Raw genomic sequence first — 26,961 nt, forward strand, 5'->3', positions numbered from 1 at the left:
GATCATCTAATTCTGTTTATTCTTTATTGGGTTGTATACGTAGAATTTCTCAAAGAATTTCTTATGAAGTTGTTTTTTTTTTAGTTATTTTTTGTTTTATTTTATATTGTGAGTCTTTTAATCTAAATTATTTTTGTTATTTTCAGTTTGATGTTTGATTTATTTTTTTTTCTTTTCCTTTATTTATAATTTTTCTTTCTTGTATTTTAGCTGAAACTAATCGTTCTCCTTTTGATTTTTCTGAGGGTGAGTCAGAATTAGTTTCTGGATTTAATGTTGAATATAGATCATTTAGATTTTCTTTATTTTTTTTGTCTGAATATAGAAATATGATATTTATGAGATTTTTTACTTGTTTAGTGTTTTTAGGGGGTGATTGTATAAATTTTTTTTTTTTTATTAAGGTTGTGTTTCTTATTTATTTTTTTGTATGGGTTCGTGGTTCCTTTCCTCGTTATCGTTATGATAAGTTGATATATATATGTTGAAGGAGTTATTTGCCTGTTACTTTAAATTATATTTTGGTTTTTATTTTTTTTAGGATTTTTTTGTTTTTCATTATTTTAAGGTGAAAAAAAAGTTAATAGTATTTTATACTTTCCTATAATTTCAAGTTATATTGCTTTTAGCTTATTAACTTGAAATTTACAATTTATCTCATATTTTTGTAGACATGGGATGGATAATAAAGAATGAGAAGTAAATTGTGGTCAAGATTTGACCTGTAATAATGTATGGTTCTTCTACTGGTCGTGCTCCAATTCATGTAAGTAGAATAAATGTATTTACTATGATTCAAAATATTATTTTATTTATTGGGTAGAATGATCTTGTTTGAAATTTTATTTTTATTGAAAATGGTATTGATATAATAATTAGAATTGATATTATTAGTGCTACTACTCCTCCCAGTTTTCTAGGGATTGATCGTAGAATTGCGTATGCGAATAAAAAGTATCATTCTGGTTGAATGTGTGGGGGTGTTCTTAGTGGGTTTGCTGGAGTAAAATTTTCTGGGTCTATAGTTAGGAATGGGTTTAAATTAATTATTATTGTAAAAATAATTATTGTTATTGCTATTCCTAAGATGTCCTTTGTTGTAAAGTATGGGTGGAATGTTAAAATGGAATGGAATGTTAAAGTGGAATGTTAAAAATTACAAAAAATTTTGCAATTTTTTGTAATTTTTGATTTTTAAGTTTAAATTTTCAACAAAAATTTTTTTGTTATAATAAGATATTTATATTATATCATTCAATTGATTAATTATTATATTACAAAAAAGAAAAAAGATAATTATATTATAATATATATATTATATATAGTAATATATTTATTTAAATATATCTATTTCTCCCTTTAATATTTAATCTTATAAAATATAATATTTTAATATATAAGAGTTATATAAATTAAAAAATTTATTATATAATAAATAACCTCTTATATTCAATTAAGAATCTTAATATAATATAGATTTTTAATTAAATGTAAAATAGTTTTTGTAAAGATAATCATCTAAAATAAATTATTTAATTAAATGCATCAATTAGATATTTAATAAAAATAATTCTTATTTTTAATTAAATAATTAGTTTATAAGGATTTAATTAAAAACAACCTTTAATTAAATTAAATATGATTTTATTAAAAATAATTTTATTCATTTTAATAAATTTTAAAGTTTAAAAAACCTAAGGAATATAATTATATTATAATAAGTATATATAAAAATATATAATTATTAAAAAAAAAAAAAAAAAAAAAAACCTCATGGTCTAAATTTAAATTTGAGGTTTAGTTTAATAAGATAATTACATATGTTTTATTTAAATATTTATTTTGGTCTTTTAAAAACAAATTTATTATTATAATACTTTTTGTTAGAAATATCAATATCATTTTCTGTTTAAGTTCATTTTTAAGAACTTAGAACCGTCATTTTTTTTTTTGTAAAAAAATTATGACATTTAGTTTAATTATTTATGTTTGTGTGACTTTTGAATGAAAATTTTTACATTCGTTTTTATATTTAAACCATTTTTGTAAAAGGTTGTGATAATGTTAGGGGTAGCTTTATCTAATATTTTTGTGGCTTTGAATATCAACTTTTAAGTTCACTTTTTATTAATTTAATTACTGTTTCTTATTTCAATTAGGTAATGTTAGGGGTAGCTTTATCTAATATTTTTGTGGCTTTGAATATCAACTTTTAAGTTCACTTTTTATTAATTTAATTACTGTTTCTTATTTCAATTAGGTAATGTTAGGGGTAGCTTTATCTAATATTTTTGTGGCTTTGAATATCAACTTTTAAGTTCACTTTTTATTAATTTAATTACTGTTTCTTATTTCAATTAGGTAATGTTAGGGGTAGCTTTATCTAATATTTTTGTGGCTTTGAATATCAACTTTTAAGTTCACTTTTTATTAATTTAATTACTGTTTCTTATTTCAATTAGGTAATGTTAGGGGTAGCTTTATCTAATATTTTTGTGGCTTTGAATATCAACTTTTAAGTTCACTTTTTATTAATTTAATTACTGTTTCTTATTTCAATTAGGTAATGTTAGGGGTAGCTTTATCTAATATTTTCATTTAAATTATTAGCTTATGATTTTATTAACTGTTTTAAGCTATAATTAATTTAACTTCAGTTAGGGGTAGCTTGAAGTTATGTTTTTACAGGGGAGAAGATCCTTTTTTAAATGTAATTTATTTGGTTTTTTGTTTGTAAAATTTCATTTAAGGTTCCTTTAAAATATTATTTTAAAAAAAATTTTAAAGGAACCTTAAATGAAATTTTACAAACAAAAAACCAAATAAATTACATTTAAAAAAGGATCTTCTCCCCTGTAAAAACATAACTTCAAGCTACCCCTAACTGAAGTTAAATTAATTATAGCTTAAAACAGTTAATAAAATCATAAGCTAATAATTTAAATGAAAATATTAGATAAAGCTACCCCTAACATTACCTAATTGAAATAAGAAACAGTAATTAAATTAATAAAAAGTGAACTTAAAAGTTGATATTCAAAGCCACAAAAATATTAGATAAAGCTACCCCTAACATTACCTAATTGAAATAAGAAACAGTAATTAAATTAATAAAAAGTGAACTTAAAAGTTGATATTCAAAGCCACAAAAATATTAGATAAAGCTACCCCTAACATTACCTAATTGAAATAAGAAACAGTAATTAAATTAATAAAAAGTGAACTTAAAAGTTGATATTCAAAGCCACAAAAATATTAGATAAAGCTACCCCTAACATTACCTAATTGAAATAAGAAACAGTAATTAAATTAATAAAAAGTGAACTTAAAAGTTGATATTCAAAGCCACAAAAATATTAGATAAAGCTACCCCTAACATTACCTAATTGAAATAAGAAACAGTAATTAAATTAATAAAAAGTGAACTTAAAAGTTGATATTCAAAGCCACAAAAATATTAGATAAAGCTACCCCTAACATTATCACAACCTTTTACAAAAATGGTTTAAATATAAAAACGAATGTAAAAATTTTCATTCAAAAGTCACACAAACATAAATAATTAAACTAAATGTCATAATTTTTTTACAAAAAAAAAAATGACGGTTCTAAGTTCTTAAAAATGAACTTAAACAGAAAATGATATTGATATTTCTAACAAAAAGTATTATAATAATAAATTTGTTTTTAAAAGACCAAAATAAATATTTAAATAAAACATATGTAATTATCTTATTAAACTAAACCTCAAATTTAAATTTAGACCATGAGGTTTTTTTTTTTTTTTTTTTTTTTAATAATTATATATTTTTATATATACTTATTATAATATAATTATATTCCTTAGGTTTTTTAAACTTTAAAATTTATTAAAATGAATAAAATTATTTTTAATAAAATCATATTTAATTTAATTAAAGGTTGTTTTTAATTAAATCCTTATAAACTAATTATTTAATTAAAAATAAGAATTATTTTTATTAAATATCTAATTGATGCATTTAATTAAATAATTTATTTTAGATGATTATCTTTACAAAAACTATTTTACATTTAATTAAAAATCTATATTATATTAAGATTCTTAATTGAATATAAGAGGTTATTTATTATATAATAAATTTTTTAATTTATATAACTCTTATATATTAAAATATTATATTTTATAAGATTAAATATTAAAGGGAGAAATAGATATATTTAAATAAATATATTACTATATATAATATATATATTATAATATAATTATCTTTTTTCTTTTTTGTAATATAATAATTAATCAATTGAATGATATAATATAAATATCTTATTATAACAAAAAAATTTTTGTTGAAAATTTAAACTTAAAAATCAAAAATTACAAAAAATTGCAAAAAATTGCAAAAAAATCGCAAAAAATTGCAAAAAATTGCAAAAAATTGCAAAAAAATTGCAAAAAATTGCAAAAAAATTGCAAAAAAATTGCAAAAAATTGCAAAAAATTGCAAAAAAATTGCAAAAAATTGCAAAAAAATTGCAAAAAATTGCAAAAAAATTGCAAAAAATTGCAAAAAATTGCAAAAAAATTGCAAAAAATTGCAAAAAAATTGCAAAAAATTGCAAAAAAATTGCAAAAAATTGCAAAAAATTGCAAAAAAATTGCAAAAAATTGCAAAAAATTGCAAAAAAATTGCAAAAAATTGCAAAAAAATTGCAAAAAATTGCAAAAAATTGCAAAAAATTGCAAAAAATTGCAAAAAATTGCAAAAAAAATTAAAGAAATCCAAATAAGCAAATAATGTACCGTAAAAAAAAAAATGACAGATAAAAAAAAAAAAGGAAAAAAAACAATGGATTTTCATACTTAAGCAAGATGCCTGATTAAAGGATTACTTTGATGAAGTAAATAAAGTGAAACCTCACTCATGCTAAATTGTAAAATCCAGAATTAAACTGAAACTAAAGAAATCAAAATTCTTAATGCATCACACATCCTTTTACAAAAAGATAAGCTAAATTAAGCTTATGGGTTCATACCCCATCGATGAATAAATTCTCTTTTTAATTAAAATAAATTTATCAAAAATAATATTTATCATAACGATAACCATAAGAATTATAATAACAATATCCTCCAACAGAATAATATTCTCATGAATATCTATAGAAATTAATTTAATTTCTTTTCTACCCCTTTTAAAAAAAAGAAATAAAATAAATGAACAATCTATAAAATATTTAATTATTCAAAGAATATCCTCATCAATTATAATAACCTCAATAATTATTAACGCTATCATTAATTGCCCCATTAATGAAAGAATTTTAATAATAATGAGAATTTTAATAAAAATAGGTATAATCCCATTTCACCTATGAGTACCAAGAATCATACAAATAATAAGATGAGAAATGTGTATAATAATAATAACTATACAAAAAATAATCCCCACAATTATTGCAACCCAAATAACCAGAATTAAACTAATAATAATATCAATAATTATATCAATAATTATGGCACCAATCTCAGGAATAAAACAAACATCACTTAAAAAATTAATAGCATACTCATCAATCTCAAATTCACCAGTAATAATTTTTTCATTAATGATTTCAAAACAACAATTTATTTTTCTATTAATTATATACACTACAATCAACTTAACTATAATAAACACATTTAAAAAAAATAACATCAATTTTTTAAACCAAATCAATAATCAAACAAATTTAACAAAAATATCTCTAATAATCTCATCATTATCAATAAGAGGTATACCTCCAACTTTAGGATTTTTAATAAAATGAATAATTATGAAATCAACAATTTGTATAACACCAATAATCCCACTCATTATATTAATTTCATCAATTTTATCAACATTCATATACCTAAATATAATAATCCCTACAATAACCAAATCAAATAAATTAAAAATAAAAAAATTAATAAAAAAAGAATCAATTATCCCAATTATCTTAAATCTTATAGGAATTCCAATAATAATAATCTTTAAATTAAACTAAAGAAGGATTTAAGTTAAAAAAACTATTAACCTTCAAAGTTAAAATTATTATTGTAAATAAGCCTTAGCAAATAATGCACCTCTATATTTGCAATATAGAATCATAATTGAATATAAGACATAATGAGAGGTTTAAACCTTAAATAAATTTACAATTTATCGCCTAAATCAGCCATCCCATTCTTAATGAATAAATGAATATTTTCAACAAATCATAAAGATATCGGAACCCTCTATTTTATTTTTGGGTTATGAGCTAGACTACTCGGAACAATAAGAAGAATAATTATTCGATTAGAATTAATACAACCAGGATCAATAATTAAAAATGACCAAATCTATAATACCATCGTAACATCTCATGCATTCATTATAATTTTCTTTATAGTTATACCTATTATAATTGGAGGATTTGGAAACTGATTAGTTCCTATAATAATCGGTGCACCAGACATGGCATTCCCACGAATAAATAATATAAGATTTTGATTACTACCACCATCAATTTCACTTTTAATTGCAAGATCAATCGTAGGGTCAGGATCAGGTACAGGATGAACTGTTTACCCCCCTCTCTCAGCCCAAATTGCACATTCAGGACCTTCAGTAGACCTAACTATTTTTTCACTTCACATCGCAGGTTTAAGATCAATCATAGGAGCAATCAATTTCATTTCAACAACAATAAATATACGGCCAAAAGGAATAACTATAGAAAAAATACCCCTTTTCTGTTGATCAGTCCTAATTACAGCAGTTTTACTACTAGTATCATTACCAGTACTAGCTGGAGCAATTACAATACTACTAACAGATCGAAACTTTAATACCTCATTTTTTGACCCCACGGGTGGAGGAGACCCAATTTTATATCAACACTTATTCTGATTCTTTGGACATCCAGAAGTATATATTTTAATTTTACCAGGATTCGGATTAATCTCACATATTATTACAAATGAAAGAGGAAAAATAATAACATTTGGACATCTAGGAATAATCTATGCAATACTAGCAATCGGTATTTTAGGATTTATTGTATGAGCACACCACATATTTACTGTAGGTATAGATATTGACACACGAGCATATTTTACCTCTGCAACTATAATTATTGCAGTACCAACAGGAATTAAAATCTTTAGATGAATAGCCACTATACAAGGAATAACAAAAAAAAAATCACCCCAAATAATTTGATCTATAGGATTTGTTTTCCTATTCACTATTGGAGGATTAACAGGAGTAATCCTAGCCAACTCTTCAATTGACGTAATTTTACATGATACATACTATGTTGTAGCTCACTTTCACTACGTATTATCAATAGGAGCAGTATTTGCAATTATAGCAAGAATTATTCACTGATTCCCACTAATAACAGGTATAAGAATAAATAAAAAATGATTAAAAATTCAATTCTCAGCCATATTTCTAGGAGTAAATTTAACATTCTTTCCACAACACTTTTTAGGACTAGCCGGAATACCACGACGATACTCAGATTACCCCGACAACTATATAACATGAAACGCAATCTCATCAATGGGATCATTAATTTCAATAATCAGAATTATAATATTTATATTCATTATGTGAGAAGCAATAGCATTTAAACGTATTACAATCTTTAAAAATAATAAATCATCCTCAATTGAATGATTTTCAATTACACCACCCCCAGAACACTCTTTTAATGAATTACCACTAGTAACTAAGCCATTCTAAGAGTGGCAGAAAATTGCCATGAACTTAAAATTCATTAATAAATTAAAAAAAATTTCCTTAGAAATATCATCATTAATAAAATTTAACATAATTAATAGAGCCAGACCAATTATAGAACAACTATTAAATTTCCATGATCATACCATAATAATTCTATTATCTATTACAGTCACAGTAACAATCATAATAGCAACAATAACAAAAAATAAATTATCAAATAATATATTAACAGAAAATCAATTAATAGAAACAATTTGAACAACAATACCAGCAATTATCTTAATCTTTATCGCCATCCCATCAATTAAAACCTTGTACCTAATAGAAGAAGTAATTAAACCATCAATTACTATTAAAACAATTGGACATCAATGATATTGATCATATGAATATTCAGACTCTAAAAAAATAGAATTTGAATCATATATAAAACCACAAACAGAATTACCCTCATTTCGATTAATTGAAGTAGACAACCGAATAGTTATCCCATTCTCAACACAAATTCGAATAATTGTTTCATCTTCTGACGTAATTCACTCTTGAACAATCCCATCAATAGGAGTAAAAATAGATGCAATCCCAGGACGACTTAATCAAATCAGACTAATAACTAAAAATCCAGGAGTATTCTTTGGACAATGCTCAGAAATCTGCGGAATAAATCACAGATTTATACCAATCACCATAGAAAGAATTAACATAAAATCATTCATTAAATGAATAAAAACATAAAATTAATAAACATTAAGTGACTGAAAGAAAGTAATGGTCTCTTAAACCAAAATATAGTAAACATCGAATACTCTTAATGAAAGAAGCTAGTTTAAAAAAAAACATTTAACTGTCAAATAAAAAATACATTCTATGTGCATCTTGATTCCTCAAATATCACCAATTATATGAAACATCATATTAATAATAACAACAGCTACAATCATAATAAATATAACAAAATTATTCTTTATAACTAACCTAAATACAAATAAAAAAAAAAATAACAAAAAAAAAAGAAAATTAAATATTAACTGAAAATGATAACCAGACTATTTTCAACATTTGATCCAATAACTAAACTTTTACAAAGAAATTGAATTATTATAATAATAACAACAGTAATTTTACCAAAATGATACTGAACAAAAAAATCTCGAATAAATATAATAATAAAAATAATAGAAAAAAAATTAATAAATGAATTTAAATTAATAACTCACCAAAAAGAAATCTTAATCATAGTAATATCAATCTTTATATTTATCATAATCAGAAATATAATAGGATTAATCCCTTATGTATTTACATCAACAAGTCACTTAGTAGTATCTATATCAATTGCATTACCAAGATGAATCATAATTACAATTTACAGATGAAAAAACTTCACAAATGAAATATTTAAACATATACTCCCAAAAGGAACACCCTCAGCTATTTCACCAATAATAATTATAATTGAAACTACAGGAAACCTAATTCGACCAATCTCACTAGCAGTACGATTAACTGCCAATATAATTGCAGGACACCTATTAATAACTCTATTAGGAAATACATCATCTATTAAAATATTAGTATTCATTATACCAATTCAAATAACCTTAACAGCATTTGAAACAGCAATTTCAATAATTCAAGCATATGTATTTGCAACACTTGTAACTCTTTATTCTAGAGAAGTACCTTATGAAAAAAAATCACCCATTTCACATAGTAACAAAAAGACCTTGACCAATCATACTATCAATAAACGTAATAACACTATTAACAGGAACTGTAAAATGAACTCAGACAAAAGAATATAGATTAATAATATTAGGATTAACCTTATCAACAATAACAATAATATTATGATGACGAGACATTACACGAGAAGCAACATTTCAAGGAAACCATACAAAAAAAGTAAAATCACTAATAAAAATAGGAATAATTATATTCATTATCTCAGAAATAATATTCTTTGCATCATTCTTCTGAATATTTTTTCACTCAAGACTATCACCATCAATTGAAATCGGAATAAATTGACCACCAAAATCTATTAAACCATTTAACCCTATAGAAGTTCCACTATTAAATACAATTATTTTAATCTCATCAGGAATTACAGTAACATGAGCACATCACAGAATCCTATTAAATAAATTATCAATATCAAATAAATCATTAATACTGACTATCATTTTAGGATTATACTTTACATTTTTACAAAAATGAGAATATCAACAATCAACATTCACAATAGCAGATTCAATTTATGGATCATCATTCTTCCTAACTACAGGATTCCACGGAATCCACGTAATCGTAGGAACAACCTTCATCATAGTATCAATAGTACGATGTATAAAAATACATTTTTCAGCCAGTCATCACCTAGGCCTAGAATCAGCAATCTGATACTGACATTTCGTAGACGTAATCTGATTATTCCTATACCTTTCAATTTACTGATGAGGAAAATAATAATCTTTTTAGTACAAAAAGTATAATTAGCCTCCAACTAATAGATTAAATAAAATTAAAAAGATAATTAAAATTACAATAACAATAATTTCACTAAGACTAATCATTACCATAATAATAATATTTACAATAATAATTTCCAAAAAGAATAAAATAAGACGAGAAAAAAATTCACCATTTGAATGCGGATTCTCAAAAATATCATCCACACGAAAATCATTTTCTACTCACTTCTTTCTAATTGCAACAATCTTCCTAATCTTTGACATTGAAATTTCAATGATTATACCAATATTCTCAACAAAAATAGTAATTATAGAAGAATGACTAATTTCATCAACAATTACAATCCTAATTCTAATCTTAGGACTTATACATGAATGGAAAATAGGAATACTAGAATGAAGAAATTAAGGAGAATAGTTAAATATAACATTTACTTTGCAAATAAAAATTATTGAATAATCAATTTCTCTTAACAGAGTAAAGAAGTAAAATTACAATTAATTTCGACTTAAATTTAAGGATAATCCTCATACTCAATTTAACTGAAGCTAAATAGAAGCTATTCACTGTTAATGAAAAAATTGATTATATCCAGTTAAAAGAATAAAAAGAAAAGGAGCCGCTAACTACCTTTCAAGTGTATTCACTTTATTCTTATTTATATAGTTTAAAAAAAAACAATACACTTTCAATGTATAAATAAATAAATTTTATAAATGTCTAGAGAAAAAATTCATAATAACAATTTCAATGTTAGGCTTTTAATTAAGCTATCTAAACAAAAAAAAAAAAAAAAAAAAAAAAAAAAAAAAAAAAAAAAAAATAAAACTTAAGAATATTTAAAGTAAACCTATCAAAAAAAAAACCTAACCATCGAAAAAATCCAACTAAACCACCTGAAACAAAATATTCCATCCAACCAGAATCAACTAATCTATAACTAAAATAACAAAAACTAAAAAAACGATTTAAAAAAAAACCTGAAGAATAAAATCTTAAAAATCATATAGAACTAAAAAAATAAAAATAAATTAAACCAAAATAAAAATATAAAAAACTTAAAACATCATAAACCAAAAAAAAAAAAAAAAAAAAAAAATAATAAAGGAATTAACTTAAAATCAAAAGACAAAACAAAAAAAAAATCATCCTCAAATAATCAAAATATAAAAGAACCAACAAATAAACAAGAAAAATATAAAAAAAGAAGAGAAATATTTATAAAAAAACTGTAGCAAAAATTAATATAAGGAAAAAAAAAAGAATTAGAAGAAAATAAATAATAAATTAAACGCAAACTATAAATAAAAGTAACACCAACAAAAAAAAAAAAAAAAAAAAAAAAAAAATTCTATAATTAAACAAAAAAAAAAACTCTAAAATAAAATCCTTAGAGTAAAATCCAGAAAAAAAAGGAAACCCACATAAACAAATTAAAGAAACAAAAAATGCTGAACTTACATAAGGACATTGCTTTACCAATCCACCTATAAATCGAATATCTTGACTTCCTAAAAAACAATGAATAAAAATTCCAGAACACAAAAAAAGTAAAGACTTAAACAAAGCATGAATCAACAAATGAATAAAACAAAGAGTTAAAGAACCCAAAGAAAGAGTAAAAAATATAAATCCTAACTGTCTAAGAGTAGAAAAAGCAATAATCTTTTTTAAATCATTTTCTAAACAAGCAGCAAATCCAGATAAAACTATGGTAATCAAAGAAATAACTATTAAAAAATAAGTATCACAAAATAAAATAAAATAATTAAAACGAATAATTAAATAAACACCAGAAGTTACTAAAGTAGAAGAATGAACTAAAGAAGAAACAGGAGTAGGAGCTGCTATGGCCGAAGGTAACCAAACACAAAACGGAAACTGAGCACTTTTAGTAAAAGAAGCAAATAAAACTAAATAAACCAAAATAATAAAATCATTATTAAAAAAATTAATATAAAAAATATAATGAAAGGAACCAAAATTTATAAATAAACCCAAACACAAAATTAAAAATACATCTCCAACACGATTTATTAACAAAGTAATAAGACCAGAATACAAAGAAACTCTATTTTGATAATAAATAACTAAACAATAAGAAACCAGTCCCAAACCATCTCAACCCAACAATAAACAAATAAAATCAGGTATTAAAATAAAAAAAACCATACTTAAAATAAATATAAAAACCAGATAGTAAAAACGAATTAAATTTAAGTCACCCTTCATATAACCTAAACTATAAAATAAAACACAACCTCTAATTAAAAATACAAAAGACATAAAAAAACAAGAAATTCAATCAAAAAAAAAAATTAAACTTATAGAAAAAGAATTAAAAAAAAAAAATAATCACTCAAAAAAAAAAACAAGATTATACTCAAACAAATAAATACCAAAAAAAAAAAAAAAAAAAAAAAAAAAAAAAAAAAAAAAAAAAGATTGTAGCAGAAAAACATAGCCTATCCTCAAAAAGATCTTTGACATCACAAATCAAAATTTTTAATTAAAATAAATAAGCAAAATAAAAAAAAAAAATAAGTCAAACATTATATAAAAGATGGGAAAACAATGAAGAAGAAGAATATAAAATTCACGAACACAACAAGAATTAATTAAAATTAAATCACCAGAATATAAACCATGCTGAGTTAAAGAAAAAATTATCACTCTATAACAAGCAGAAAAAAATAAAATAAACATCAAAAAAATAACTGAAAAAAATCTTCATCTCAAAATAGAAATAATTAAACAAATTTCAGAAAATAAATTCAATCTAGGAGGACAAGATATATTCATAACACAAAACAAAAATCAAAAGAAACTAAGTGAAGGTAAATAATTAAGTAAACCCTTAACAATAAAGAATCTTCGGCTTCCTAACCGATCATAAATAATACCAATTAAAAAAAAAAGACCAGATGAAACAAAGGCATGAGCAACTATAAAAGATAATGAACCAACAAACCCAAGACCAGATATAGTAAATAATCCACAAATAACCAAACTTATATGACAAACAGAAGAATAAGCAACAAGCACCTTTAAATCTCTTTGAACTATACAGAATATTCTTACAAAAAAACATCCAAATAAACAAATACTAACAAAAAAATAACCATAATTAAATAAAAAATAATAAATATAACTTAAACAACGAATAAAACCATAACCACCAAGCTTTAATATTACACCAGCTAAAATTATAGAACCCGAAGTAGGTGCCTCAACATGAGCCCTGGGCAACCACAAGTGAAATCCAAATAAAGGAAACTTAATCAAAAAGGAGAATAAAATAATAAACATTAAATAATTATTCAGCAAAAAATCAAAAAATAAATAATTAAAATAACCATAAAAACTATTCAAATAAAAAATTCTAAATAAAAAAGGAAAAGAACCAAAAAGAGTATAAAAAATTAAAAAAAATCCCGCACTTAAACGTTCAGGCTGATAACCTCACCCAAAAATTAATAAAAATAAAGGAATCAATCTACACTCAAAGAAAAAATAAAAATAAAAAAAATCAATAACAATAAAATCCAAAAACAAAAAAAATAATAAAAAATGAAAACAAAAAATATAAATCTTAGACAACAAATCAAAATAATAATGTAAATAAACAGATAATAAAACAACAATAAAAATTCAAATTCTCAAGCAACAAAAAATATATGAAATCCTATCAATTATAAAAAAATAAGAAATAGAAACAAAAAAATCAAAAAAAAAAAAAAAAAAAAAAAAAAAAAAAAAAAACATAAACAAACCAACTAAATAAACAAATCAATTATTTAATACACAAAAAAGGATCAAAGAAAAAAGAAAAAAAATAAATTTTAACATAAGGTTAATCTATCTAAATAATCTCTTCTAGAATTACGAATTAAAAAAACCAATAAAGAAAGTCCTAAAACACCATCACAAACACCAAACACCAAATAAATAACTAAAAAATAATAATCAAAATCAAAATAACCTATAAAACCAAAAATAAAAAAAAAAGAATAAAGTAATAAATATTCAAGCCCCAAAAGACATAAAAGAAAATGCCTACGAACAAATAAAAAAATAATTAATCTAAAAAAGTAACCAAAAAAATAAGTAATTATCATAAGTCAAGTTTAGGATAGTTTAAAAAAAACAATGATCTTGTAAATCATAATTTAAAAAAAATTTATCTAAACAAAATCAGTAAAGAAAAAATCATCTTTAGTATCCAAAACTAATATTTTATATTAAAATACTTACTGAATTTTCACAAAATATTTAATTTTATCAAACATTATTGTATCTCCAATACTTAAACACCCCATATCACTAGGATCAATAATAATTTTTCAAACAGCCTTAATGTGCAGAAATAATTCAATAACAATTAAATCATCATGATATCTCTATATTATATTTTTAACAACAGTAGGAGGACTAATAATTATATTTATATACATATCAAGAATCGCATCAAATGAAAAATTCAAACCAAGAAAAAAAATTTTTTTAATATGAACACTAGTAATATTAACCTCTATTGTTATTAGAAACATAGACCCAACAACAGAAATAACTACTAAACTCAATGAAATAAAAGAAATAATAACCGAATTAACTGAAGAAAAATCAACAAGAAAATTTTTTAGAATATATAAAATAAACATTACAATTACAATAATATTTATCCTAATTATTACAATAATCTCAGTAAATAACATCGTAAGAACATTTGAAGGACCACTTAAAAAAACTTATGTTTAAATCTATACGTAAATCAAGACCAATCAATTCATTCTTAATTGATTTACCAAGACCATCAAATATTTCATTATGATGAAACTTTGGATCACTTTTAGGAATATGCTTAATAATTCAAATTATCTCAGGACTATTTCTAGCAATACATTATTCACCAAGAATTGATAAAGCCTTTAAAAGAATTGTACACATTACCCGAGAGGTAAATTACGGATGAATAATTCGAAACATCCACGCAAATGGTGCATCACTATTCTTTATTCTAATCTTTATACACACAGGACGAGGAATATATTATGGATCATTTAAATTAAAAAAAACATGAATATCAGGATCATTAATTCTTTTAACATTAATGGCAACAGCATTTATAGGATATGTACTACCATGAGGTCAAATATCCTTCTGAGGAGCAACAGTAATTACTAATTTAATTTCAGCAATTCCTTATATAGGAGAAATAGTAGTACAATGAGTATGAGGAGGATTCGCTGTAGACAACCCCACACTTAATCGATTCTTTACATTCCACTTTATTTTACCATTCATATTATCAATAATAGTAATACTACATTTAATATTCCTGCATGAATCCGGATCATCTAATCCACTAGGAATAAAAAACAACATTGACAAAATCCCATTCCACCCATACTTTACAACAAAGGACATCTTAGGAATAGCAATAACAATAATTATTTTTACAATAATAATTAATTTAAACCCATTCCTAACTATAGACCCAGAAAATTTTACTCCAGCAAACCCACTAAGAACACCCCCACACATTCAACCAGAATGATACTTTTTATTCGCATACGCAATTCTACGATCAATCCCTAGAAAACTGGGAGGAGTAGTAGCACTAATAATATCAATTCTAATTATTATATCAATACCATTTTCAATAAAAATAAAATTTCAAACAAGATCATTCTACCCAATAAATAAAATAATATTTTGAATCATAGTAAATACATTTATTCTACTTACATGAATTGGAGCACGACCAGTAGAAGAACCATACATTATTACAGGTCAAATCTTGACCACAATTTACTTCTCATTCTTTATTATCCATCCCATGTCTACAAAAATATGAGATAAATTGTAAATTTCAAGTTAATAAGCTAAAAGCAATATAACTTGAAATTATAGGAAAGTATAAAATACTATTAACTTTTTTTTCACCTTAAAATAATGAAAAACAAAAAAATCCTAAAAAAAATAAAAACCAAAATATAATTTAAAGTAACAGGCAAATAACTCCTTCAACATATATATATCAACTTATCATAACGATAACGAGGAAAGGAACCACGAACCCATACAAAAAAATAAATAAGAAACACAACCTTAATAAAAAAAAAAAAATTTATACAATCACCCCCTAAAAACACTAAACAAGTAAAAAATCTCATAAATATCATATTTCTATATTCAGACAAAAAAAATAAAGAAAATCTAAATGATCTATATTCAACATTAAATCCAGAAACTAATTCTGACTCACCCTCAGAAAAATCAAAAGGAGAACGATTAGTTTCAGCTAAAATACAAGAAAGAAAAATTATAAATAAAGGAAAAGAAAAAAAAATAAATCAAACATCAAACTGAAAATAACAAAAATAATTTAGATTAAAAGACTCACAATATAAAATAAAACAAAAAATAACTAAAAAAAAAACAACTTCATAAGAAATTCTTTGAGAAATTCTACGTATACAACCCAATAAAGAATAAACAGAATTAGATGATCAACCGGCAATTATAATAAAATAAACCCCTAAACCAGAACAACAAAAAAAAAAAAAAAGACAATAAGAAAATCCTACAAAATTAAAACTAAAAGGAAATATTAATCAAAAAATTAAAGAAACGGAAAGACCCAAAATAGGTACAAAAAAATAAATTAAATAATTTCCAAAGACAAGAAAATAAAATTCCCTTCTAAATAACCTTAAAGCATCTCTAAAAGGCTGTAATAAACCAAACAAACCAACCCTATTAGGACCCCTACGAAATTGAATATAACCCAAAACCCTACGTTCAAATAAAGTAAAAAAAGCAACACCCAAAAGAACAAAAATAAATAAAAAAAAAGAACTAAGAATAAACATTTACTAACTGTAAAAATACATTATTAAATTCTAAATTTAAAGCACTTAAATCTGCCAAATTAGTAAATAAATTATTATATTACCAAAAATCCTTTCGTACCAATCAGAATAAATTTAAAGAAGATAGAAACCAACCTGGCTCACGCCGGCTTGAACTCAGATCATGTAAAATTTTAAAGGTCGAACAGACCTAAAACTGTAAAACCTACCCCACAGAAACTTTTAATCCAACATCGAGGTCGCAAACAAATCTATCAATAAGAACTCTCCAGATTTATAACGCTGTTATCCCTAAGGTATCTTAATCTTTTAATCAAAATAAAGGATCAAACAGACATAAAAAAATGTAAAAAAAAAATAAAGATTAAAATTTTATTTGTCACCCCAACAAAATTTAATTCATAAAAATTTTAAAAATAAACTAAAAAAAAAAAATCAAAAATAAAATAAAGATCTATAGGGTCTTATCGTCCCTCTTCAAAATTCAAGCTTTTTAACTTAAAAATAAAATTCAAATTAAATTACAAAAATAAAGTATAATTTTCGTCAAACCATTCATTCCAGACCTCAATTAAAAGACTAATTATTATGCTACCTTAGCACAGTCAAAATACTGCGGCTATTTAAATCATTGAGCAGGTCAAACCTTAAATAAATTACAAAAGGACATGTTTTTGATAAACAGGCGAAATTATTTCTTGCCTAATTCATAAATGAAATTTTTAAATCTACTAATTTAATCATAATTAAAAATAAAAAAATTAATTTAAATCCAGTAAAAAAATAAATATAAAAAAAAAGAATATTTTAATCTACAACGAACTTTAAATGATGAAAGATTCTAATCCAACAAGAAAAAGAAAAAAAATAAATTATATACATAAAAAAGAGCTTATCCACCTTAATATAAAATTTCAAAATGAAAAAAAAAAATAAAATTAACAAAAAGAAATTCTCGATTGAATCAATTTACCAGATAACCAGATATAAAAAGAAATGAATTTCATGTCAAAACAATCCCAAACTTATAAATAATTATTCCACAATAAAATACAGATTAAGATAGATCTTCACTATTCGGGAAAAAAAAATAAATTTAAAAAATTAATTAACCCTGATACAAAAGGTACTAAAAAAAATTATTATTCTAAAATAAAATTTAATTATCCAACACTGTACAATTAACTAAATTAAAAAAAATCAAATAAAAAAAAAGAAAGACACAAAAAAAATTTTTTTAAAAAAAAAAAAAAAAAAAAAAAAAAAAAAAACCTATCAGACTCAACTGAATTGAACAGTAATAAATCTTATTGTAAATAAGAATAAACCAAAGTCCGATTCTAGATACACTTTCCAGTACATCTACTTTGTTACGACTTATCTCAATTTATGAGAGTGACGGGCGATATGTACATAATTAAGAGCAAAATTCAAAAATTTTATTAAAAAAAATTACTATTAAATCCAAATTCAGATTTAATCAAATTAAAAAATCAAAAAACAAAAATTAATGTAACCCATAATAACCTTCTTATAACTGCATCTTGACCTAACATAAATCTTAAAAAAGAAAAAGAAAATAAACTTTCGTTACACTCAACGACAGAGATATACAAGAAAAAAAAGGTACAAAAAATCGTGGAATATCATTTAAATTACAGGTTCCTCTAAAAAGATTTAAAAACCGCCAGATCTATTAAATTTCAATTATAAAAAATATACTACCTTAGAAAAAAATTACTAATTAAGAATAACAGGGTATCTAATCCTGGTTTAAACTCAAACTTACATAGAAAAAAAAAAATTTATTATATAAATTTCACCTAAATACAAAATATTAAAACTAAATAAGACTAAATTCTAAAAAAATTAACTTGAACCTGAGGAATAACCGCAAATGCTGGCACAACATTTTTTGGTTCTAAAAAATATAACTTAAATTAAAAAATTAAATTAAAAAACCTTAACACTGAAAATAAAAATAAACCATTAAGGATATTTAACCTAACAAAAATTTACATGCGTTATAAATTTAAAGCCAAATTTTAAAACAAAAATCAAATTTTTTTTAAAATAATATTTTAAAGGAACCTTAAATGAAATTTTACAAACAAAAAACCAAATAAATTACATTTAAAAAAGGATCTTCTCCCCTGTAAAAACATAACTTCAAGCTACCCCTAACTGAAGTTAAATTAATTATAGCTTAAAACAGTTAATAAAATCATAAGCTAATAATTTAAATGAAAATATTAGATAAAGCTACCCCTAACATTACCTAATTGAAATAAGAAACAGTAATTAAATTAATAAAAAGTGAACTTAAAAGTTGATATTCAAAGCCACAAAAATATTAGATAAAGCTACCCCTAACATTACCTAATTGAAATAAGAAACAGTAATTAAATTAATAAAAAGTGAACTTAAAAGTTGATATTCAAAGCCACAAAAATATTAGATAAAGCTACCCCTAACATTACCTAATTGAAATAAGAAACAGTAATTAAATTAATAAAAAGTGAACTTAAAAGTTGATATTCAAAGCCACAAAAATATTAGATAAAGCTACCCCTAACATTACCTAATTGAAATAAGAAACAGTAATTAAATTAATAAAAAGTGAACTTAAAAGTTGATATTCAAAGCCACAAAAATATTAGATAAAGCTACCCCTAACATTACCTAATTGAAATAAGAAACAGTAATTAAATTAATAAAAAGTGAACTTAAAAGTTGATATTCAAAGCCACAAAAATATTAGATAAAGCTACCCCTAACATTATCACAACCTTTTACAAAAATGGTTTAAATATAAAAACGAATGTAAAAATTTTCATTCAAAAGTCACACAAACATAAATAATTAAACTAAATGTCATAATTTTTTTACAAAAAAAAAAATGACGGTTCTAAGTTCTTAAAAATGAACTTAAACAGAAAATGATATTGATATTTCTAACAAAAAGTATTATAATAATAAATTTGTTTTTAAAAGACCAAAATAAATATTTAAATAAAACATATGTAATTATCTTATTAAACTAAACCTCAAATTTAAATTTAGACCATGAGGTTTTTTTTTTTTTTTTTTTTTTTAATAATTATATATTTTTATATATACTTATTATAATATAATTATATTCCTTAGGTTTTTTAAACTTTAAAATTTATTAAAATGAATAAAATTATTTTTAATAAAATCATATTTAATTTAATTAAAGGTTGTTTTTAATTAAATCCTTATAAACTAATTATTTAATTAAAAATAAGAATTATTTTTATTAAATATCTAATTGATGCATTTAATTAAATAATTTATTTTAGATGATTATCTTTACAAAAACTATTTTACATTTAATTAAAAATCTATATTATATTAAGATTCTTAATTGAATATAAGAGGTTATTTATTATATAATAAATTTTTTAATTTATATAACTCTTATATATTAAAATATTATATTTTATAAGATTAAATATTAAAGGGAGAAATAGATATATTTAAATAAATATATTACTATATATAATATATATATTATAATATAATTATCTTTTTTCTTTTTTGTAATATAATAATTAATCAATTGAATGATATAATATAAATATCTTATTATAACAAAAAAATTTTTGTTGAAAATTTAAACTTAAAAATCAAAAATTACAAAAAATTGCAAAAAATTGCAAAAAATTGCAAAAAATTGCAAAAAAATCGCAAAAAATTGCAAAAAATTGCAAAAAATTGCAAAAAAATTGCAAAAAATTGCAAAAAAATTGCAAAAAAATTGCAAAAAATTGCAAAAAATTGCAAAAAAATTGCAAAAAATTGCAAAAAAATTGCAAAAAATTGCAAAAAAATTGCAAAAAATTGCAAAAAATTGCAAAAAAATTGCAAAAAATTGCAAAAAAATTGCAAAAAATTGCAAAAAAATTGCAAAAAATTGCAAAAAATTGCAAAAAAATTGCAAAAAATTGCAAAAAATTGCAAAAAATTGCAAAAAAATTGCAAAAAATTGCAAAAAATTGCAAAAAATTGCAAAAAATTGCAAAAAATTGCAAAAAATTGCAAAAAAAATTAAAGAAATCCAAATAAGCAAATAATGTACCGTAAAAAAAAAAATGACAGATAAAAAAAAAAAAGGAAAAAAAACAATGGATTTTCATACTTAAGCAAGATGCCTGATTAAAGGATTACTTTGATGAAGTAAATAAAGTGAAACCTCACTCATGCTAAATTGTAAAATCCAGAATTAAACTGAAACTAAAGAAATCAAAATTCTTAATGCATCACACATCCTTTTACAAAAAGATAAGCTAAATTAAGCTTATGGGTTCATACCCCATCGATGAATAAATTCTCTTTTTAATTAAAATAAATTTATCAAAAATAATATTTATCATAACGATAACCATAAGAATTATAATAACAATATCCTCCAACAGAATAATATTCTCATGAATATCTATAGAAATTAATTTAATTTCTTTTCTACCCCTTTTAAAAAAAAGAAATAAAATAAATGAACAATCTATAAAATATTTAATTATTCAAAGAATATCCTCATCAATTATAATAACCTCAATAATTATTAACGCTATCATTAATTGCCCCATTAATGAAAGAATTTTAATAATAATGAGAATTTTAATAAAAATAGGTATAATCCCATTTCACCTATGAGTACCAAGAATCATACAAATAATAAGATGAGAAATGTGTATAATAATAATAACTATACAAAAAATAATCCCCACAATTATTGCAACCCAAATAACCAGAATTAAACTAATAATAATATCAATAATTATATCAATAATTATGGCACCAATCTCAGGAATAAAACAAACATCACTTAAAAAATTAATAGCATACTCATCAATCTCAAATTCACCAGTAATAATTTTTTCATTAATGATTTCAAAACAACAATTTATTTTTCTATTAATTATATACACTACAATCAACTTAACTATAATAAACACATTTAAAAAAAATAACATCAATTTTTTAAACCAAATCAATAATCAAACAAATTTAACAAAAATATCTCTAATAATCTCATCATTATCAATAAGAGGTATACCTCCAACTTTAGGATTTTTAATAAAATGAATAATTATGAAATCAACAATTTGTATAACACCAATAATCCCACTCATTATATTAATTTCATCAATTTTATCAACATTCATATACCTAAATATAATAATCCCTACAATAACCAAATCAAATAAATTAAAAATAAAAAAATTAATAAAAAAAGAATCAATTATCCCAATTATCTTAAATCTTATAGGAATTCCAATAATAATAATCTTTAAATTAAACTAAAGAAGGATTTAAGTTAAAAAAACTATTAACCTTCAAAGTTAAAATTATTATTGTAAATAAGCCTTAGCAAATAATGCACCTCTATATTTGCAATATAGAATCATAATTGAATATAAGACATAATGAGAGGTTTAAACCTTAAATAAATTTACAATTTATCGCCTAAATCAGCCATCCCATTCTTAATGAATAAATGAATATTTTCAACAAATCATAAAGATATCGGAACCCTCTATTTTATTTTTGGGTTATGAGCTAGACTACTCGGAACAATAAGAAGAATAATTATTCGATTAGAATTAATACAACCAGGATCAATAATTAAAAATGACCAAATCTATAATACCATCGTAACATCTCATGCATTCATTATAATTTTCTTTATAGTTATACCTATTATAATTGGAGGATTTGGAAACTGATTAGTTCCTATAATAATCGGTGCACCAGACATGGCATTCCCACGAATAAATAATATAAGATTTTGATTACTACCACCATCAATTTCACTTTTAATTGCAAGATCAATCGTAGGGTCAGGATCAGGTACAGGATGAACTGTTTACCCCCCTCTCTCAGCCCAAATTGCACATTCAGGACCTTCAGTAGACCTAACTATTTTTTCACTTCACATCGCAGGTTTAAGATCAATCATAGGAGCAATCAATTTCATTTCAACAACAATAAATATACGGCCAAAAGGAATAACTATAGAAAAAATACCCCTTTTCTGTTGATCAGTCCTAATTACAGCAGTTTTACTACTAGTATCATTACCAGTACTAGCTGGAGCAATTACAATACTACTAACAGATCGAAACTTTAATACCTCATTTTTTGACCCCACGGGTGGAGGAGACCCAATTTTATATCAACACTTATTCTGATTCTTTGGACATCCAGAAGTATATATTTTAATTTTACCAGGATTCGGATTAATCTCACATATTATTACAAATGAAAGAGGAAAAATAATAACATTTGGACATCTAGGAATAATCTATGCAATACTAGCAATCGGTATTTTAGGATTTATTGTATGAGCACACCACATATTTACTGTAGGTATAGATATTGACACACGAGCATATTTTACCTCTGCAACTATAATTATTGCAGTACCAACAGGAATTAAAATCTTTAGATGAATAGCCACTATACAAGGAATAACAAAAAAAAAATCACCCCAAATAATTTGATCTATAGGATTTGTTTTCCTATTCACTATTGGAGGATTAACAGGAGTAATCCTAGCCAACTCTTCAATTGACGTAATTTTACATGATACATACTATGTTGTAGCTCACTTTCACTACGTATTATCAATAGGAGCAGTATTTGCAATTATAGCAAGAATTATTCACTGATTCCCACTAATAACAGGTATAAGAATAAATAAAAAATGATTAAAAATTCAATTCTCAGCCATATTTCTAGGAGTAAATTTAACATTCTTTCCACAACACTTTTTAGGACTAGCCGGAATACCACGACGATACTCAGATTACCCCGACAACTATATAACATGAAACGCAATCTCATCAATGGGATCATTAATTTCAATAATCAGAATTATAATATTTATATTCATTATGTGAGAAGCAATAGCATTTAAACGTATTACAATCTTTAAAAATAATAAATCATCCTCAATTGAATGATTTTCAATTACACCACCCCCAGAACACTCTTTTAATGAATTACCACTAGTAACTAAGCCATTCTAAGAGTGGCAGAAAATTGCCATGAACTTAAAATTCATTAATAAATTAAAAAAAATTTCCTTAGAAATATCATCATTAATAAAATTTAACATAATTAATAGAGCCAGACCAATTATAGAACAACTATTAAATTTCCATGATCATACCATAATAATTCTATTATCTATTACAGTCACAGTAACAATCATAATAGCAACAATAACAAAAAATAAATTATCAAATAATATATTAACAGAAAATCAATTAATAGAAACAATTTGAACAACAATACCAGCAATTATCTTAATCTTTATCGCCATCCCATCAATTAAAACCTTGTACCTAATAGAAGAAGTAATTAAACCATCAATTACTATTAAAACAATTGGACATCAATGATATTGATCATATGAATATTCAGACTCTAAAAAAATAGAATTTGAATCATATATAAAACCACAAACAGAATTACCCTCATTTCGATTAATTGAAGTAGACAACCGAATAGTTATCCCATTCTCAACACAAATTCGAATAATTGTTTCATCTTCTGACGTAATTCACTCTTGAACAATCCCATCAATAGGAGTAAAAATAGATGCAATCCCAGGACGACTTAATCAAATCAGACTAATAACTAAAAATCCAGGAGTATTCTTTGGACAATGCTCAGAAATCTGCGGAATAAATCACAGATTTATACCAATCACCATAGAAAGAATTAACATAAAATCATTCATTAAATGAATAAAAACATAAAATTAATAAACATTAAGTGACTGAAAGAAAGTAATGGTCTCTTAAACCAAAATATAGTAAACATCGAATACTCTTAATGAAAGAAGCTAGTTTAAAAAAAAACATTTAACTGTCAAATAAAAAATACATTCTATGTGCATCTTGATTCCTCAAATATCACCAATTATATGAAACATCATATTAATAATAACAACAGCTACAATCATAATAAATATAACAAAATTATTCTTTATAACTAACCTAAATACAAATAAAAAAAAAAATAACAAAAAAAAAAGAAAATTAAATATTAACTGAAAATGATAACCAGACTATTTTCAACATTTGATCCAATAACTAAACTTTTACAAAGAAATTGAATTATTATAATAATAACAACAGTAATTTTACCAAAATGATACTGAACAAAAAAATCTCGAATAAATATAATAATAAAAATAATAGAAAAAAAATTAATAAATGAATTTAAATTAATAACTCACCAAAAAGAAATCTTAATCATAGTAATATCAATCTTTATATTTATCATAATCAGAAATATAATAGGATTAATCCCTTATGTATTTACATCAACAAGTCACTTAGTAGTATCTATATCAATTGCATTACCAAGATGAATCATAATTACAATTTACAGATGAAAAAACTTCACAAATGAAATATTTAAACATATACTCCCAAAAGGAACACCCTCAGCTATTTCACCAATAATAATTATAATTGAAACTACAGGAAACCTAATTCGACCAATCTCACTAGCAGTACGATTAACTGCCAATATAATTGCAGGACACCTATTAATAACTCTATTAGGAAATACATCATCTATTAAAATATTAGTATTCATTATACCAATTCAAATAACCTTAACAGCATTTGAAACAGCAATTTCAATAATTCAAGCATATGTATTTGCAACACTTGTAACTCTTTATTCTAGAGAAGTACCTTATGAAAAAAAATCACCCATTTCACATAGTAACAAAAAGACCTTGACCAATCATACTATCAATAAACGTAATAACACTATTAACAGGAACTGTAAAATGAACTCAGACAAAAGAATATAGATTAATAATATTAGGATTAACCTTATCAACAATAACAATAATATTATGATGACGAGACATTACACGAGAAGCAACATTTCAAGGAAACCATACAAAAAAAGTAAAATCACTAATAAAAATAGGAATAATTATATTCATTATCTCAGAAATAATATTCTTTGCATCATTCTTCTGAATATTTTTTCACTCAAGACTATCACCATCAATTGAAATCGGAATAAATTGACCACCAAAATCTATTAAACCATTTAACCCTATAGAAGTTCCACTATTAAATACAATTATTTTAATCTCATCAGGAATTACAGTAACATGAGCACATCACAGAATCCTATTAAATAAATTATCAATATCAAATAAATCATTAATACTGACTATCATTTTAGGATTATACTTTACATTTTTACAAAAATGAGAATATCAACAATCAACATTCACAATAGCAGATTCAATTTATGGATCATCATTCTTCCTAACTACAGGATTCCACGGAATCCACGTAATCGTAGGAACAACCTTCATCATAGTATCAATAGTACGATGTATAAAAATACATTTTTCAGCCAGTCATCACCTAGGCCTAGAATCAGCAATCTGATACTGACATTTCGTAGACGTAATCTGATTATTCCTATACCTTTCAATTTACTGATGAGGAAAATAATAATCTTTTTAGTACAAAAAGTATAATTAGCCTCCAACTAATAGATTAAATAAAATTAAAAAGATAATTAAAATTACAATAACAATAATTTCACTAAGACTAATCATTACCATAATAATAATATTTACAATAATAATTTCCAAAAAGAATAAAATAAGACGAGAAAAAAATTCACCATTTGAATGCGGATTCTCAAAAATATCATCCACACGAAAATCATTTTCTACTCACTTCTTTCTAATTGCAACAATCTTCCTAATCTTTGACATTGAAATTTCAATGATTATACCAATATTCTCAACAAAAATAGTAATTATAGAAGAATGACTAATTTCATCAACAATTACAATC

The 26,961-nt window shown here is 23.2% G+C and overlaps 2 protein-coding genes and 4 pseudogenes across 2 annotated transcripts in view; all 6 read left to right on the forward strand.

Moving 5' to 3' along the window:
- The window catches only part of LOC142318930 (neurotrimin-like), a 160,973-nt gene that overhangs the window by 87,426 nt on the left and 46,586 nt on the right, over positions 1 to 26,961 (forward strand). The gene's annotated exons all lie outside the window — the stretch shown is intronic.
- LOC142318937 (cytochrome c oxidase subunit 2-like) lies at positions 7,755 to 8,481 on the forward strand (annotated as a pseudogene).
- Positions 9,423 to 17,560, forward strand: LOC142318933 (cytochrome c oxidase subunit 3-like; annotated as a pseudogene).
- LOC142318931 (cytochrome b-like) lies at positions 14,947 to 17,560 on the forward strand. Its single transcript, XM_075355615.1, is given in 1 exon segment — positions 14,947 to 17,560. A coding segment is annotated over 1 exon segment (807 nt). The 5' UTR covers positions 14,947 to 14,961; the 3' UTR covers positions 15,769 to 17,560.
- LOC142318936 (cytochrome c oxidase subunit 2-like) lies at positions 24,160 to 24,886 on the forward strand (annotated as a pseudogene).
- On the forward strand, positions 25,828 to 26,613 carry LOC142318934 (cytochrome c oxidase subunit 3-like; annotated as a pseudogene).

Source organism: Lycorma delicatula, chromosome 2 (genome assembly GCF_047948215.1).
Source record: "Lycorma delicatula isolate Av1 chromosome 2, ASM4794821v1, whole genome shotgun sequence".
Lineage (NCBI taxonomy): Eukaryota > Metazoa > Arthropoda > Insecta > Hemiptera > Fulgoridae > Lycorma > Lycorma delicatula.